General features: G+C 48.4%; 1 protein-coding gene and 1 long non-coding RNA gene across 3 annotated transcripts in view; one reads left to right on the forward strand and one right to left on the reverse strand.

Annotated features, from left to right (window-relative positions):
• Positions 1–12253, forward strand: part of PPA1 (inorganic pyrophosphatase 1) — a 153964-nt gene extending 141711 nt beyond the window's left edge. Inside the window, exons 6-12 of the mRNA XM_069071450.1 lie at positions 1–87; positions 1551–1677; positions 4290–4417; positions 5554–5639; positions 6868–6937; positions 10839–10881; positions 11890–12253. Coding sequence (XP_068927551.1) covers positions 1–87; positions 1551–1677; positions 4290–4417; positions 5554–5639; positions 6868–6937; positions 10839–10881; positions 11890–11921 — 573 coding nt within the window. The 3' untranslated portion in view covers positions 11922–12253. The remainder of the gene's footprint in view (positions 88–1550; positions 1678–4289; positions 4418–5553; positions 5640–6867; positions 6938–10838; positions 10882–11889) is intronic.
• Positions 39–16718, reverse strand: part of LOC138148646 (uncharacterized) — a 24646-nt gene continuing 7966 nt past the window's right edge. The window contains exons 3-4 of one of the 2 annotated variants that reach the window (XR_011165113.1): positions 2203–2328; positions 39–173 (exon numbers count right to left, since the gene is read on the reverse strand). This is a non-coding gene — a long non-coding RNA (uncharacterized lncRNA). Of the gene's footprint in view, positions 174–2202; positions 2329–13990; positions 14534–16718 lie in introns of those variants that run through there. The other variant, XR_011165114.1, reaches the window with a different exon arrangement.

Genomic DNA, 16718 nt, shown 5'->3' on the forward strand with positions numbered 1-16718 from the left:
ACTTGGGAAGATCCAGGGCATAAAGACCAGCATACCGGCTGCTGTGGGGACAATGACCCGATTGATGTCTGCGAGATTGGGAGCAAGGTAACTCCCCTGGGGAAGGGCCCATCCACTGCCCTTCAGAGAAGGCTTCTGTTCCCCGGTGTCCAGTGGCTCTCATGGTCTGTTTTCTGGGTGTTGAAATAGAGCATCAGTTGGCCTACTTCGTAGAGCTGGAGTGAGATGGAATGGAGAGTTCTCTGGGCCCGCTGCCCCCACCCTCACCTCTATGGATGTGAAAACCAGGACTTGGAGAGGGCCCGGGGAGCTGGCTTTGGTGTAGTGCAGGACCCTGGATTTAGACTCAGACCTGCCTAACAGCTTGAGGTGCCTCAGCTTGCTTATCTGTGAAGTGGGATGGCAAGTCCCTCAAAGTATTCTTGTGAGGATCCACTGAGGTGCTTGATGTAAAATGGCCAGTAAACCTTTATGTCAGTCTCAGCTTTTTTTCCTTCCTAGCTAGATAGTGTTCAGATTGGGATTAGAGCCCTAGGGCCCTGGCTTGGGACCCAGTGCGGGGCTCTCTCCACTGCTCATCCTGTTCTGGGCTGCTCCAGAGGGCAGAACCAGGACCAGGTGTGGGCAAGCTCGGGATGGGCTAGTCTGGACTTAACGAACTTCCCTCTGGAGACAAGGGCTGCTGAAGGAGAGGCTGGACAAGGTTCCCTCTTTAAAGAAAGGTCCCTTCTGGTCCTCTGATGGTTTAATTTGGGGCTTTGGGCCAGTCATGTGCTCTAGGAAATATTAGCCAGGTGTGAACAATCTGTAGGATTCTAGACGGAAAGGGAGGGGACCAAGAGGGCACCTCGTCCAGCCTCCTCCTCCTCCTCTTCGGAAGCCCAGAGGGCCTACGTGACTACAGGCTCACTCAGGCAGTAAGCATCTGAGTTGGGATTTGAACCCACAACCTGTGACTCACATCCATCCCTCTTCCTGCTCCCTCAGTGGGCCATCTCTGTTTCTGAAGCTTAGCTTCAGAGCCTAGAAGGACTTTGGAAACCGTCTGGCTCGACCCTTTTGTTTTATAGAGGAGGAAAGGGAGGCTCAGACCAGCTGAGTGGCCTGCCCAGGGTCCCCCAGCTACCAGGGGAGGAAGCCCCCACTTCCACATTGGTGGTCTTCCTGGTGTGCCGCCCTGACGTTCTTGGGTCTTTGTACAGGCCATGTTGGTGATGCCTGCTAAACCTGAGCCAAATCTAAAGATTTGGAAAAGGACCTTAGAAGCCCCTGGGCCTAGAGGGGGTGGGGGAGCTCAGCTGGCCTGGCCTGGAGTGAGGCTCCATTCCTCTCCCAGACACAAGATGGCTCGGGGAGCCCTTGGGGGCTCCTTTGGTTCTTTTACAGATAGTTAAACTCCACCAGCACTTGGGGAGGCCGTGGGGTGGGGGCTGTGCTCCAGGCAGGGCTGTGGTCCAGCCCCCCCTGGAACCTGGTCATTCTCGGCGGGCCAGGGATGCCCTCCCCCTCTGCAGTATTGGCTCAGTCACGATTCAGGTTTTTACCCCTAGATATGCTCGAGGGGAGAAGTGATCAAAGTGAAAGTTCTGGGCATATTAGCGATGATTGATGAAGGAGAAACCGACTGGAAGGTCATTGCAATCAACGTGGAGGATCCCGATGCTGCTAGCTATAATGGTGAGTCGTGCTCGGCGGGAAGCTAAGGTGGCCAAGTCTGGCTTGTCTTGGGAATGCCCGGTGCTTTAATCACTGAGCCCCACAGATCCTCTGGGTCCCCCTTCACATTCCACAGATGGGGGAGGCTGGTGCTTTCATTACTGGTGTGACAAGAGGGGGCAGGCCTCCTGTCCAGATCAGCCTCATTCCAAGATTAATTCTGCCCTTTGTGCACAGTTTAGTCTGGGTGGAATAAAGGTGCCAAAAGCACACACCCTTCCTGTTTAAAAAGTAGGCCTGGAGCCTCGAAATAGGATCATGCCATTTAGCACAACTGGAAGAGGCCTTAAAGGTTCTCCTGTCCAGCCCTCTCATTTTGCACAAGGAACCTGAGGCCCAGAGAGCTCGACTTTCCAAGGTCACATAATTGGGAAGGAGCCTGGTCATGGTTTAAACTGGTGTCTCCTGTCTAGAGGGATTGTAGAGACCTGCTCCTCCCCTCATTTTAGAAAGGAGGATGCCAAAGCCCAGGGAGGAGTTACTCACCCAAGGTCGCATAGTTGACTGAGCGAGATCCCCCGGTACTTTGCCTTAGCCAGGATCTTGTTCCACTGAACACCTACGTTTGGTTGTTCTTCTGGCCTGTTTGGAGATTCCTGGCTACGCATGTGCCTGTGAAAAGCAGAAAGAGTAAAGCTCTGTAATGGCATTGTTCCCCGGTACCCCCCTGGCTTCAGTCTGTCCTCATGTGATTCTGTATCTGCTCATGGGAGCCTCCTTCTGGAACTGGCCAGGTCTGGGAGTGGGAAGGACACTGGCCTAGTGAGAGACCTCGCTCTTGTTCAGTGGGACTGTCCAGCTGGACAGCTCCACAGCCTGCCTCAGGTAGCCCATCCCTTGCCTCCCGTGGCTTTCCACCCGCCGTGTTTTCCTGAAGGGTAAGACAGATGGATACTCTTTTAAATAGCCCTTCTTTTATTGGTACATTTTAGCTGGGAAGTTGGATATTCCACATAGAGCTGAGAGATTCCAGCTTGCCTCCCAGAATAGTTGAGATTTACGTAACAGTGGGAACTAAACTGAACCGTGGAAAAGCCTTGTCCAGGGAATGAATGGCCATGTCAGTTTTCCAGCAGAAATTCAGATACATCTCTAGTAGAGGGGATGACCTTTTTTTTTTTTCCTTTTTTTTTTTTTTTTTTTTTTGCTTTTTGGAGTGGGGAGGGCAGATGGAGTTGACTTGCTCAAGGTCATATGACTGGTAAGTATTAAGTGTATGAAGCCAAATTTGAACTCAGGTCTTCCTGACTCTGGGGCTGGTGCTCTATTCACTGCACCACCTAGAATCAATTCTTGACTTGCTTTAATGATAATGTCATCGTTTATAGGCTCATTGCTTTGGAGCTCCAAGGCCATCCTATCCAACCCTTTTGTTGTAAAGGTCAAGTAACTTGCCCCAGGGTGTGCAGGAAGCATCAAGGCAGAATTTGAACCCAGGGCCTCTAACAACAGAGCTAGCCTTCTTTCCATCATACCTTTTCTCCATATACCTCAGTTGGTTTAAATCGATAGTTGCTAACCTTTTTTTTTTTTTTGCATTGGCCAACTGGAAAATTATCAAATAATAGAATAATGAAGAGTTAAAAATCATTTAACCCACCCCCACCCCACCCCACTCCCACCCATTTTACTAAAGAGAACAGAAGCTTAGAGTGGCAGCGGGCTTTCCTCAAGGTTACACAACTGACCGGTCGCCAAGCCCCCTACCCCATTGCCATGGCAGGCACGCGGCATCTCCCCAGACCCATGATCAGGGGGAGATGGGACCTCACCCCACCTTCCTGCTGCCCTTTGTGTGTGTCCCCCTCCCCCACTCCCCATGCTGCCTAATTAGGTATGCCTGAGAGAGGTGGGGGCCCGGGCAGAGGCATGTGCTTTGTTGTAGACAAGTCTGATACTAGACGTGTCTGCTGTATTGGTTGGTTTGACCCTAAATTCCTTTTCTTTCTTACAAGGAAAGTTTCCTTATGGAGTAAGTGGTAGAAGAAACAGATAACACAAATAATTTTTTAAAAAGATAGAACACCAATGACCTGGTAACGTATTCAGGGCCTAGATTAAGGGCCTTGCATATAGAAGGCCCTTAATAAAGGTATTAATTGAATTTCTCACTTTTCAGTGAAATGTCATGTGTTCTGATAACTGGTCGAAACATAAAGCAGGCCAGAGGTCAGCGAAGGCTAGGAGTTGGCTTTGCCACTGGAATGGCCAGTCTCACGTCCAGGTGCCCTGTGGATCACTGTCTCTACTCATAGCACACGTCCATACGATACTAGGAAGTGAGAGCTCTTTGCTGGGCCGTGTCTAGTGACCTAGCTGTGACTTAGCCCAGGTGAATCTTGCCCTGATTCAGTGTTCCCCAGGTGACCTTGAGCAGGTCATCCAGACCTCTGAGCCTCTACTTCCCTTTCCCTGAGCATTGCAGCCTGAGTCGAGTTTCCTCTCTTTGCCTCATAGCACAAATTTCATGGGGCCTCGCTCATGCTAAATATTGGACATTTGTGGAAGGGACATGTATGCATCCTGCAGTCAGGCGAGGGTTTTTTAATCTTTATTTATTTATTTAATTTTAGATATTAGTGATGTCAGAAAGCTGAAGCCTGGCTATCTAGAAGCCACTGTGGAATGGTTTAGAAAGTACAAGGTACCTGACGGGAAGCCAGAAAATGAGTTTGCTTTCAATGCAGAGTTTAAAGATAAGGTAAGCTGTCTTCTTCACAGCGCTGACCCCTTCTGTTCAGGCACAGAATGTTAGTGCTGTTGTCAAAGGACAGATATTAGTCCTGTGTTCTGTTTTAGGTGCAAGTCTGATGGAAACCATTTTTGTATTTAGCAGTATTCTTAGTCCAAGCATTTCCAGTTTAGAAAGATCATGTCCAGACTGGCACAAGCACCACCACCATGTCCTCAGACCTCTCTTTCCCCCAAGACAACCTGAGGTTCCATTTATAGGAATATTGAACAAGGAAAGGGTCCTGAGGTGTTCAGAGACAGTTTGGGACTAATAAGTGTAGTTTGCTCTCCGTCGAGAGCTCCCCGCTTCCTGCCCTGGCTGTCCTCGTCAGAGCCTGGCAGGTCCTTTCACTGTGGAGCCCTGTCAGTCTTGGCTGAGTCCCAGCAGGCCCTCCTTTCCCTCAGCGGGCTCACAGGGCTAAGTATGGCGGTGGCTGACTGGAGGGTGGCACTGTGGGTTTTTGTCCTACTTAGGTGTCCGCCCTTAACCTGTTTGCCTCAGGACCAGGGACTGTCCTAAGGGAACAAGCTGGAGACGCTTTTTAGACTAGAGAAATGTTGTATTATTAATAATAATACTAATAACATGGCATTTATACGTGCTTTAAGATTTGCAAAGTGTTTTACAATTATTATCACCTTTAATCCTGGGAGGCAGATGTCATTATTATTCCCATTTTACTGCTGAGGAAACTGAGGCAGAGAGAGGCTAAATGACTTGGTCAAGGTCACACAGCTACTAAGTGTCTGAGGCTGGATTTGTCTCAGGTCTTCCCCAACCCCAGGCCTGACCTTTGTGTCCACTGCCACCAGCTACCTCTGCTTAATAATAGGCTTCCTCATTATCATTCAGAGAGCCTCTCACTTGCAGACGTCACCTTTTTGGGAGAACTCTGCCTGTTACAAATCCAAATGCCAACAAACAGAATCTGTCTTTGCTGCCAGCATGCTTTAGAGGGCCAGCCACCACTCTTGGACCAGGGTGTAGGTGGGAGGGAATAGGAAAGTGCCTCAGCCGGAGGAAAGCAGAATTGAGTAGGTGGATTAAGAAAGGAAACTCAATGACCATGCCTGTAACCCACCACGTGCTTCTTGAAATTGTAGGACTTTGCCACTGACATCATTAAAAGCACTCATGATCACTGGAAGGCTTTGGTGGCGAAGAAAACAGACGGCGGAGGAATCAACTGGTAGGTTTGAACCCTTCCGGGGGTCAGTCTACTGTCCCTGCTTGGCTTTGCTGGGGCTGGAGACAAGGACTGGGCCTGTGATTTCAGGAGGGTGGGGAACCCCCAGCAGAGGAAACTCCTTTTACTGATGCAGGTTGACATCCTCTCTGTAACTCACAGCCAGGATATGTCAGAGACTGAACTTGGCCCCAGGCTGCCTCTCTGTCTACTCCACAGTGGTGCCTCTCTTTGACTTAGAGCAAAGATTTTAAGACAATCACAGCAACCAGACTTCAGGAGGATTTCAGCTGAGGGTTTGTCATGGATTCACCAGATGTTTGGGTGTCTACCACACTGGCCACTGTAGGGAAAACCAAGATAAGGCACCCGTGGCCCGGCCAGAGATGTGAGGCCTCATTGGAGGAGGTGGAGAGATGGCCTTCATGGCTACCATGCAGTCTAGCACTGGACCTCTCTTCAGCTCCTGCTCTCCCTGGAGATGCTGGTGGAGATATGAGATGGTCTCTGCCCTCAAGGCACATATCACCCACTGGGGGGACATAAGTGTGTCCAGGGCTTTGATACCAAATAGTCTTTACCATGCCCTCAAGAGAAGCACAGACAAACGTTCTTTCCCCCAGGAATTGTTCAGTTGACATTATTGAGACCTTCTATGTACTAAGGGCTGGGGTTACAAAAAGAGGCAAAAGACAGCCCCTGTCCCCAGAGAGCTTACAGTCTAAGGGAATGACCATCGCTCTCTTGTGGCATCAGTGAGGGCTTCCCTCTGCCACTCGGTGTGGTCACCTGATGGCCTTCAGGGGCAGCCTGGAACTCCTGCCCTACACGTGTGGTCCTCCCCTGCCCTCCTCCTCCTGGGCTTTGTGGAGGGTGTGGAGGCTGCTGCTGATTGTCCTTGTCACTGTGTCTGTGGCAAGAAAAGAGGAGCTTTTCCAGGGCTGAACTTTTTTTCTGGCCTCCGGGCCTCACATGGTGTGGCTTATGAGCGCTTGTGAAATTGGACTGAGCCCGACAAACATGAGTATAGAGCAGAATGCCTGATTTGTGAAAACAAATTGTTGCAGTGTTGGTTAATGCAAGAAATTTTTCTTAATCTGCTTGCCTCGCTCGTCTTATTCAATCATTGTAATGTCTGTGCCTTTTGCTCTGCTGGGCGCCTTTGGCAAAGATCTGTGGCTGCCAAGACTTCTGCTCTGATTTCTGATTGTTGGGTTTTTTATATACACAGCATGAATACGACCATAGAGGACAGTCCCTTCAAGTGCAGCATGGAATCTGCCAAAGCAATTGTAGATACCGTAAGTGGAAGTGTCATTCTCTTAGCAGTCGGGGTGTGAGGCTGAACCAGCAGAGAAAGAGCTTCATTTACTCAACCACTGTCACCTAAGCCTGTGAACACATTCCATGACACTGGACCCATAGGCCCCCAGGTGTTGGGAGCACAATTTGAAAAATTGGTGGGCTAGGGGATTTTGTTGAGTAGCCGCCATGGTAGGAATGACTCACCACTCCCTGGGGGGTTATTAGCTGTGCAGTAATTAACCTTTGAGTGTGCCAAGGTGCTTAAAAAGGAGTTGAGTTAGTCTGGACCAGAAGTGGGCATTCATGGGCAACAGGCCACACACTCCCATGTTCAACCCAAACCAGATTAAAGTGGAAACGGGAGGTACTTGACAAAAGAAATAGCTCAGTGAAACATGGATTCCACTACATTTTGGAGGGACGCTGCTGTCTGGAATTGGGGCCCCTGCATCCATCTGAGCTAGGCAATAGTTGGAGAACGGAAAGTTTTTGGTGACATGGCTATTTGCCAGGGGCATGGAAGGGGTTGCCAGGTAGGTGGGTGCTGCTCAGTTGGGTCCTTCTTTCCTGAGATGAGAGAAAAAAGGCAGGCTCCTTAAATAGCCATAGGTTTATTTATTTTTTTTTTTACATTTTTTCCCCAATTACTTGTTAAAACAATTTTTTAACATTTGGGTTGTTTTTTAAAGTTTTGAATTCCAAACCCCACCCCCCCAACAGTAAGCAATCAGATGTAGGTTATATATGTGCAGTCATTTAAAGCATTTCTGTATTAGTCATTACGTACAAGAGGACTTGAAGAAAAGCAAAGGAATGGAAGGGAGGAAGTGAAAGACAGCCTGCTTCAGCCTGTACTCAGCCAGTGTCAGCTCTTTCCCTGGAGGCAGATAGTGTGCTTCATCATTGGTCTTGGATCATTGTATTGTTGAAAGTAGCTGAGTCATTCATAGTTCTTCATGGCACAGGACTGTGTGCAGTGTTCTCCTGGCCTGCTTGCTTCAGTGTGCATCAGTTCATGTAAGTCTTTCCAGGTTTTTCTGAGATCACCCTGCTTGTCATTTCTTACAGCACAGCAATATTCCACATTGTAGTCATATACCACAGCTTGTTTAGCCATTTCCCAATTGATGGGCATCCCTTTGTTGGAAATGCCAACTTGGAAAAGCGAAAACTGATAACAAAAATCTGATATTAAAAGAAATTTATTAAGGAGAAATCCGGAGTAATTGAACACCTTCTGACCAGAAGTGGACTCTATTCTTCTTGTGGAAGGAGGAGTCTGGGAGACAAAAGCCAAGCAGGTTTTATATGGTAGTTTGGTGCAGACACTCCCTTCAGAGGATTGATTGGTTTGTTCTCTTTTGGGTACACCACCTCATTAGCATACATTATTACTAATGAGGCTCTAATTCTGTTAGATAATATACATAATATGTGAGGTTCATTAAGCAAGAACAGTAATAACCTCAGAATATTGACACCACCCCACCTCCACTCCCACTGGTCTAACTAGATGTGTCCTTACCTGGGCCTGCCAGTCCCAAGGCTGCTGTCTGCTTTCTAATTGGTCAAATCCACCTGCTGTTCCCAGCTTCTTTCTATTTTACATTATTTCACTTTAGTATTATCTAGGAGTTCTGTGGGAACTGGGAATCCAGCTTCTTCCCAAGGCTGCTGTCTGGTCTGCTAGCCTTACTTTTATCGGTAGTCTCATTTCAGCAATTTTGCAGTCCTGTGGAAACTTAACCCTTTGCCACTTCTCATACCTTTGATTTCTAATTCTTTGCCATTGCAAAAAAGAGCTGCTATAAATATTTTTGTACACATAGGTCCTTTCCCCTTTTTCTGTTAATCTCTTTGGGATCCAGACCTAGTAGTAGTAGTGCTGGATCAAAGGGCATGCACAGTTTGATAGCCCCCTGGGCATAGCTCTAGTTTCCAGATCTAGAAGGTTCTAGATCTAGAAGGCTCAGATCACTTCACAGCTCCACCAGCCATGCATGAGCCTCCAGCTTCGCTACAACCACCAGTCTGATGGTATGAAGTGGTGCCTCAGGTTGTCTTGATTTGCATTTTTCTAATCAATAATGAATTAGAGCATTTTTTCATGTGATTATAGATAGTTTTGATTTTTTTTTTGTCTGAAAACTGCCTGTTCATATCCTTTGACTTTATCAGTTGGGGAATGACTTGTATTTTTATAAATTTGAGTCAGTTCTCTATATTTGAGAAATGAATATGGCCATAGATTTATCACTTGTTTCGTCTTAAAGAACTCAGTCACAGTGAGCATCAGTATCCTAAGATTGGCAGAATCGTCCTCTGGGTGAAGTTGGATCACGTCTGCCCATGGAGATCTTTTTGGGTTTATCTTATTTTCTTCATTATCTGCTTTGGAGAGCACCCAAGGGCTGTGGCAAGCCAAGGGACTATGTGGCATGGCCCTGAGTCCCCATCAAGACCCCACCCCATACAGGGAGCCAAAGAAAAGGGCCTGGTTTTGGTTCCACGATGGGTGGAGCTGTTGGAAGCAGCCCATGTCGGGGGTACTCAGAGCTGAGGTGCATAGGTATTCGGTGACAGAGGAAGCAAGAGGCAGCCTTACGTGATCGTGGTTCTACAGCTAGAAGGGGCCCAGGGCCAGCCAGTCCACCCCTACCCCCATTTTACAGATGGACAAACTGAGGCTTGGAGAAGGTTGCTCAAGGTCACACAGTAAGCATTAGAGGAAGGATTTGAACCCACAGGCAGGGGGCAGCCTACTGTCCAGTAACCTCCTGTGAGAACTTGTTAAGTATCACAGCAGCCCGTCAAGTCTGTCTCTGAAAGGACAGAGTGTTAGTGAGCTGTGTCAGTCCAGTGAAATCCTGGGGTACTGTGTTCCAGCGCTGGCACTGAGACTGGCTCCGCCTCTCTGTGCCTCAGAAGCACGTGCCCTTGCCTCAGGTGGTCATTGTAACTGGCCCTTCAGGTGCCTGACTAGACGAGTCAGAAGCTCCCTCCCCCAAGTCTGAGCGACTGGCCCTCCCCATTGTCTCAGCTCAGATGAGGCTTCTTATCCCGGGGTCTGCGAATGTGTTTGTGAAGAACCCTCTGATTACGGCCTTTCGGTGCAATTGGTTCCTTTGCAGTCCTTTCTCTTCTGTTTTATTTGGTTAAAAACATTCCGAGAAGGGGCTGAGGAAACAACCAAAGTTAGGGTGCCTGGCTCAGGGTGTTGTTTGGAGGGCCGGGGCGATCCTTCAGCTCGTGGGGGTGGGGGTCTCCCTCTACCACAGCCTGCCGTCTCGTGGTGGGAGGGCTCATGCTCCAGAGACTGCTGGTTTTCTGGCCCAGTCAACAGAATCTGCCCCGGGGATGAGGTCGGGCAGGGCTCAGGCCTCAGTGGCACAGTCTGGGTGTCCGCTGTCTCAGGCCCAGCCTCACTCCCTCAGGTGCAGAGCCTCATTAGCAGGTGGGTGGCCCCAAGGGATGGAGCCATTTGGCTCCCAGCAGGGAGAGGCTGGGGTCCGGGCTGGCATCAGTCAGTGGAGGGGCCCCCACACAGATCCTCAGAAACAAGCATCTCTCCAGCATGGAAGTCCAGGGAGTGGGCCTGTGTTTGGGGCCTCTGGAGGCCTTCCCATGTGGTGGTGTTGGTAGGGTCCTAGTCTCCAGACTACAGACACTGTACACACTCAGTCAGGGTTTAGAAGGGCAGGCAGGAAGAGAGGGAGGAAGAAGGGAAGGGGCATAGACGTTATCTGGTCCAGCCTTCTCCTTGTACAACTGAGGTGCAGGGAGGTCTCCTGGCACGGCACGGTCCTCTGACTCGGGACCATCACCCTGGCTGTGGCTCTTCCTTGTTTGTCTTTTTCATTCGTGACCATACTTACGCCTTTTCTTATTTTTTTGTAGCTGCCTCCACCTTGTGAATCTACCTGCGTCATCCCCACAGATGGTAAGATCTGCTTGGTGGCCTGATGACTTGAACACAGTGTCTGTGGGAGACGTTCCCTTGTTCCCTGGTTCATCCTTAGTGAGCATTAGGAGCTTGAAGAGGGGGCTGCTGCAAGGCCCAGGCCCCTGCTTGACTTCCCTGTGCCCCTCAGACCGTTCAGTACAACCCTGCCCTCCACTGGCGTGACTGGCTCCTTTCTGCTGGGGGAGTCTCTCTTGTAGTCTAGAAGAGGCTCCCTTGGGAGGGTGTGGGCAGGGGGTGGGTAAAAGCAGCCAAGCCTTCAGTCTGGAGCCATTGCCCCCAGCCCCCCCAGGGCCAGCAAAAGCAGGGAGCTCAGGGAGCTCCATGTGGAGCTTGGAGCTGGTCCGAGACTTCACCAGTAAAAGCAGAGCTTGAGTCAGACACCCACTATTGGCTTAGTCTTGTGAGTAATTACCCCACAAGTAGCCACTTCAAAAGAAAAATAACTTCCCTTTTCTACTCCTGCATGTATATTTATTCATCATGAGCAGGCAACTCTAGAAAACCATCAGTGAATCAGACACAACTGTCCCAGGCTGGGTGCCCGCTCAGAGCAGGGGCATGCTTGGCCACTGAAGGCCAAGCCCCCTTCAGGACCCCTCTTCCATTCTCAGAGGGTAATTTGTACCAAGCTCAGCTGACTTTCAGGCCAGGAGGCATTGATGAAGCACCTACTGTGTGGCCATACTCTGTGCTGGGAGTCCAAGAATGACACAGTCCCTGCCCTCAAGGAGCTTATGCTCTCCAGTCTTTGAGGACCGGCACAGTGCCCCCCCCTCACCCCCCACGTCTCTTTGGAGAAGCAGCTGCTAGATTCAGGGGGCATCCCCCCCCACACACACACACTCATTAAACTGCTATGTCAGCTCCTCGTTGAGGGCAGCCAATGCCTGACTTCCCCCAGTATTGAAGGACACATTGGCTCTGTGTTTCCCCATAATGTTTTTGAGCAGATTCTAATCATTTTTTTTCTTTCTCTCAATACAGTGGACAAGTGGTTTTATTACCAGAGCACCTAACGGCCCTTCAGGGAGACAGCTGACATTGTTCCACTCCCTTGATCAGGAAATCCTAGGTTCCAAAGTCATAGTTTTGTAGTGGAGAGCTTTGAAGAGGCAGCTTCATCAAAGCCCAATTCCATGTTAACTAGTTGTGTCTTTCCAGAGTGTTCCGTCCTCCCAAGAGCAGTTTCTCCCTATCCCTGCCTGCCTCACACCCAATGCATCCCCAGGGCCGGGTTGGAGATAATTGGAAAGCCGATTGTGGAGAGTGAGATGTGCAGAAGCAAGCGTGCTTTGGGTGTATGTGTTTACCATATGGTAGGAAATAAAGTTATTTTGCCGAAGCTCAGTTGGAGACAATGGATTTTTTTTAACCCCCAAAATCTGAAATAAAACATTTGCCAGCCAAGCACTGGTGTTCCTGTTTGACAGGATTTCCTGATTTTGTTTTCTACAATGTTCATCTTAAAATTCACCTTGTAATTAAAAATGGAAAGCTGTGTGGTGATTGAGGAAACCATCAGAGATTGACCCAGAGGAGGCATAGGCAATATGGGCAGCCAGAACAAGGTGGGCTAGTCATGTCACGCTCTTTAGACGTTAAAACCCAACATATTAATGCCCTCCTTATCCTAGAGTCCGGCTTATGGCAGTGTGGGTTAAGGGATGGTCTTCTGGTTTGGGATTCATTAAGGCTTAGGTTTGTATCCTGCCAGTTACTCAATAATTGTGACTTAACCACCCTGAGCCTGTTTCCTCATCTCTAAAATGGGGGTGAGGATGATAGCACCCACGCCATGAGCCTCCAAGGATCAAAGGAGATAATTGACATCAAGGGTGGCCAACCTTCAGGTGGGATGAAAAACTCAGACAGCTGGAACAGGAGGGAAGCCAGAAATATCTATTAAGGTCTGTGTCCAGAATGAAACCAGCTGGGACAAAGCCTGCCGACCCTTAGTTCCATCACCTTAGAATTTGTGTGTAAAACAAACAAGCTCAGTTACCCAGGAACTGGGTTCTAGATTAAGGTAGACAGAAGCTTAGGTTATGGACTTAACCCAGTAGGCTGCCCAGGTGCTATGCTGCCCACCAAATATGGAAGAACCCAGATGGAGGGCCTCAGCATTTTGGGTGGGTCCTCCACAAACACCTGGCCCCTGACCCAGATTAAAAATAATTGGGAAATGCTGAGCCTAAAATATAATAGAGCATAGATAATGTGAATGTGTGGTTTTCTAAGTCGGCATGTGGGCTGGTCCATCAGGCTGTCTGTGTATTGGAGTTTTGATGTTCCTGCTCCAGAGGACTGATAGGCCCAGGCAAGAACCTTGAAGGATACGGTGGGAGAGAGGCATCGATGGAAGGGCTTTGTCTGGCCTACCTAAGAACTCCCCTCACTGGTGAGACCTTCCAAAGCTTCTGAGCGATGAATGCGGACTGTCCTGACAATGTCCATCCTGAAGCCAGGCAAACGTTCTATCCCAGATATACTTCAGATGTTTCTCCCATCATGAACACCTTGGTCACCTTGGTCATGGCTGCTGCCACTCACATTTCTGCACTGCTTTTTTTTACAAAGTGTTATCCTCACAAAACCCCGTGAGGAAATGAATGCAAGTATTTGTCTGTTCTACGTGAGGAAACTGAGGCAGCATGCAGTAACAGACAGAATGCTGAGCTTCAAGTCAGAAAGATCCTGCCTCGGAGACACCTGCTAGCAAATCACTTAAGCTTTCCTCAGCTCCTTCATCTGTAAGTGGGGCTCGAAGCTTGCTTCTGCTTCTCAATCTATGATCTTAGGAAGCCAAGAGATGAGGTGACCGTCTCAAGTTATGCACCGGGGGGTGCGCAGGGACTTAGAATGTAAATGTGGGTCCTCTGCCAAGTCTGTTCTTTCCATGATGCCATGATGTCTTTCATATTATCAGGCAGCAAGTATTAAGCACCTACTGTCTGCTAGTCACTAGGGATATGGGTATAAAAATTACATATTCCCTGCCTTCACTGATCTTACATTCTGTTAGGAAGACATGTGCATACATGTACAGACACGTGTGTATGTATACATACACACAAAGCAGGTAAATGAGAGGGGCATCAGGAGCAGGGGAGGATAAGGAAAAGCATAAATGGAGCCATTTGATCAGTTTTAAAGGAGTCAAGATTCTGAGGTGAAGGAGTTGCAGGCATGCCAGTGCAAAGGTGTAGAGATGGGACTTTTCAAAAATTCCATTTTCTTTTTTTTTTTATTTATTATAAGCAATTGGGGTTAAGTAACTTGCTCAAGGTTACACGGCCAGGTGTTTCTGGGTGGGTGCTAAGTGTCTGAGCCCAGATTCGATCCCAGGTCATCCCGACACTGGGGCCGGTGCTCTTACTCGCTGTGCTACCTGGCTGCCCCTCCATTTTCTTATTAAGCCATTTTTAAAGGGCATGGTTTGGGCCCTAGAGTTGGCAGGGAGAGGGGGACCAGTAGAGATCTGAAACAGAGGCCTCCCTTTAGTCTTAATTTTGCTGATACTTGACTTCATAAAGCTTATTCTTCTCATTTCCTTTTCTTCATGCTCCCTTTCTCTCTTTAACTATCAAAAGCCAGCCCAGGAACCGTTGCAGTGAGAGCAAGAGGAGGCCTGGAAATGGATGAAGAGGCCTCATTAGAGACAAAGGTAGTGAGAGGAAGGCTTGGTTTGCAGACTTGGGCAGTATCCTTGACTATAATAGGGAAGTCAGGACCGGAAGGGAGGCTTTGGGTGAGTTCAGTTCAAAGAGAACAAGTTATGTTTTGGACATGTTGACTTTAAGATTCTACAGGACATCCAGTTTGAGATGTCCAATAGGCAGTTGGAGATGGGACACTGGGGGCCAAGAGAGAGGTAAGGGCTGGATAAACAGGTCTGAGAATCATCTTTAGAGGAATGATAATCAAATCCTTCCTAAAATGTGGCACCTAGACTTAATACATATTAATACCCAATTTATGAACTCATGCCATTCTAATGTTCATTTGGAGCTGTAAGGGGGCTTAGCGATTGTATAGTGCTCAATTCCCTCATTTTAGAAATGAGAAGAAGGGGCATCACTTAGGTAGGAATTGGCAGAGCTGGCATCCATCCCCCCAGATCATCTGTCTTCAAATTCAGGGCTGTCTTCACTAGCCATCATTGTCATGCCTCCTAAGCCAAAGGTGAGTGTGAGCTCAATCACATTCCTGGTAAGAGACCAAGAATTCAAGTAGCAAAGATGAAGAGGATAGTGGTAATAGAAATGAATAAAACATCTCTATTTGAATGGAAGGAAATAAAAAAAAAAATCCAACCTTTCAAAGTGGAAAAAAATATATGTGTGTATATATATAATATATATATTTACAGCGACAATTTTCTGTAATTTTTTCCTTCCAAAGGAAATCTCTCATTTCCTGGGCTGTGACTGTGGCCAGAGCCATCAGGGAGTTATGAAATCTTGCTCTTTGGTTTTTGCTTTCTAGGTAAATGTTTTTGGCTCACAAATACTCTCATAAATAATAATAGCATGATACAAATGATTAATGGGCACAACTCAGGACTGTCCCTCCCATCACCCCTAGGCATTTCTAACTCGATGAACATGCCTGTATCCACAAAGGTCAGCTTGGGTTCAGAACAATTGATTAAGCAAGTGCACACATCACTGGTCAAAGGTCTTCTGTCATCCATATCAGATGTGAGTCCCTGTGATCCTGGATTGGTCACAGTTCAGAGCTGGAAAGGGTCTTATTTAACATGTCCAACACCATTTTATAGAGTGGGACACTGAGGCCCAAGGCATCAGTCAGCAGCAAGATTCTAGAAGCACTCATTAGACACCTACTATGTGCTGGTGGGATAAAAGCCCTGCCCTCAAAGAGCTTACAGTCTAATGGGAGAGATAACAGGCAAACACTTATGTACAAACAAGACATACAGAGGAAATTGGGGGTGATCTCAGAGAGAAAGTAAGGAGGACCAGGAAAGTTCTCCTGTAGAAGGGGGGTTTTAGCTGGGGCTTGAAGGAAGCCCAGGAAGCTTGGTGAGGGATAAGGAGGGAGGACTCTCCAGGTGTGGGGAAGCAAAGAGAGCCGGTAAATGTGCAGCACCTGGGGGCACCCATGCCCCCTGCTTCAGTTCTCCCTGTGAATGCAGTTCCTAAATCTCCTTTTTCGTTTTTCTAGAAACAATAATAAATCGCATTTCTCCAGAAACTTCTCATTTCTGCAGACTCTTCCTTTGAGGAACGTGGTCAGAACAAAAGCCAAGGCCTTTCTTTGGGAAATGGCTGAATGGTGATAACTAAGCAGTGGGTTGCTGGAATCAACTTTACCTAGGCCAGGTGCTGAATAGTCAGTGTGAGTGTTTATACCTCAGAAATCAGCGCACTAGGATTTAAGAAGTGATGGGAAAATGTTAATAGTGCAAGTTAGACTTAGAAGTCTCAACCGCACATTGTCTTTCCTGGTTATTAAACTTTGCCATGAATGGAGGTAGCCCCATAACCTGCAGCATGGGCCCTGGCCCTGCCAGGCCCGAGGCAGCAGGTGCCTCTCCTCTCTGGCTCTGCTGACAGTCTGGCTTATAGCACTGCCCTGCACTGTCAGGAAGGAGCCTAGCAGCTGAAGGGCCGGACTCTCCTCCAGCCAACCAGCTGGACTAGCTACGTCTGGACTCCTCTGTGCAGGTGTTGCCATGGGCTTCTGATGCAAGATGCCTTTGTAAATGGGAGGTGGAGGAGGGAGAGACAGACAGAGAGAGATGGAGAGACAGAGAGAGAGACAGAGAGAGAGAGAGAGAGAGAGAGAGA

This window comes from Petaurus breviceps, unplaced genomic scaffold (assembly GCF_028583685.1).
Source record: "Petaurus breviceps papuanus isolate PSGF00001 unplaced genomic scaffold, PetGlider_PUasm1.0 90825, whole genome shotgun sequence".
In the NCBI taxonomy this organism is placed as follows: domain Eukaryota; kingdom Metazoa; phylum Chordata; class Mammalia; order Diprotodontia; family Petauridae; genus Petaurus; species Petaurus breviceps.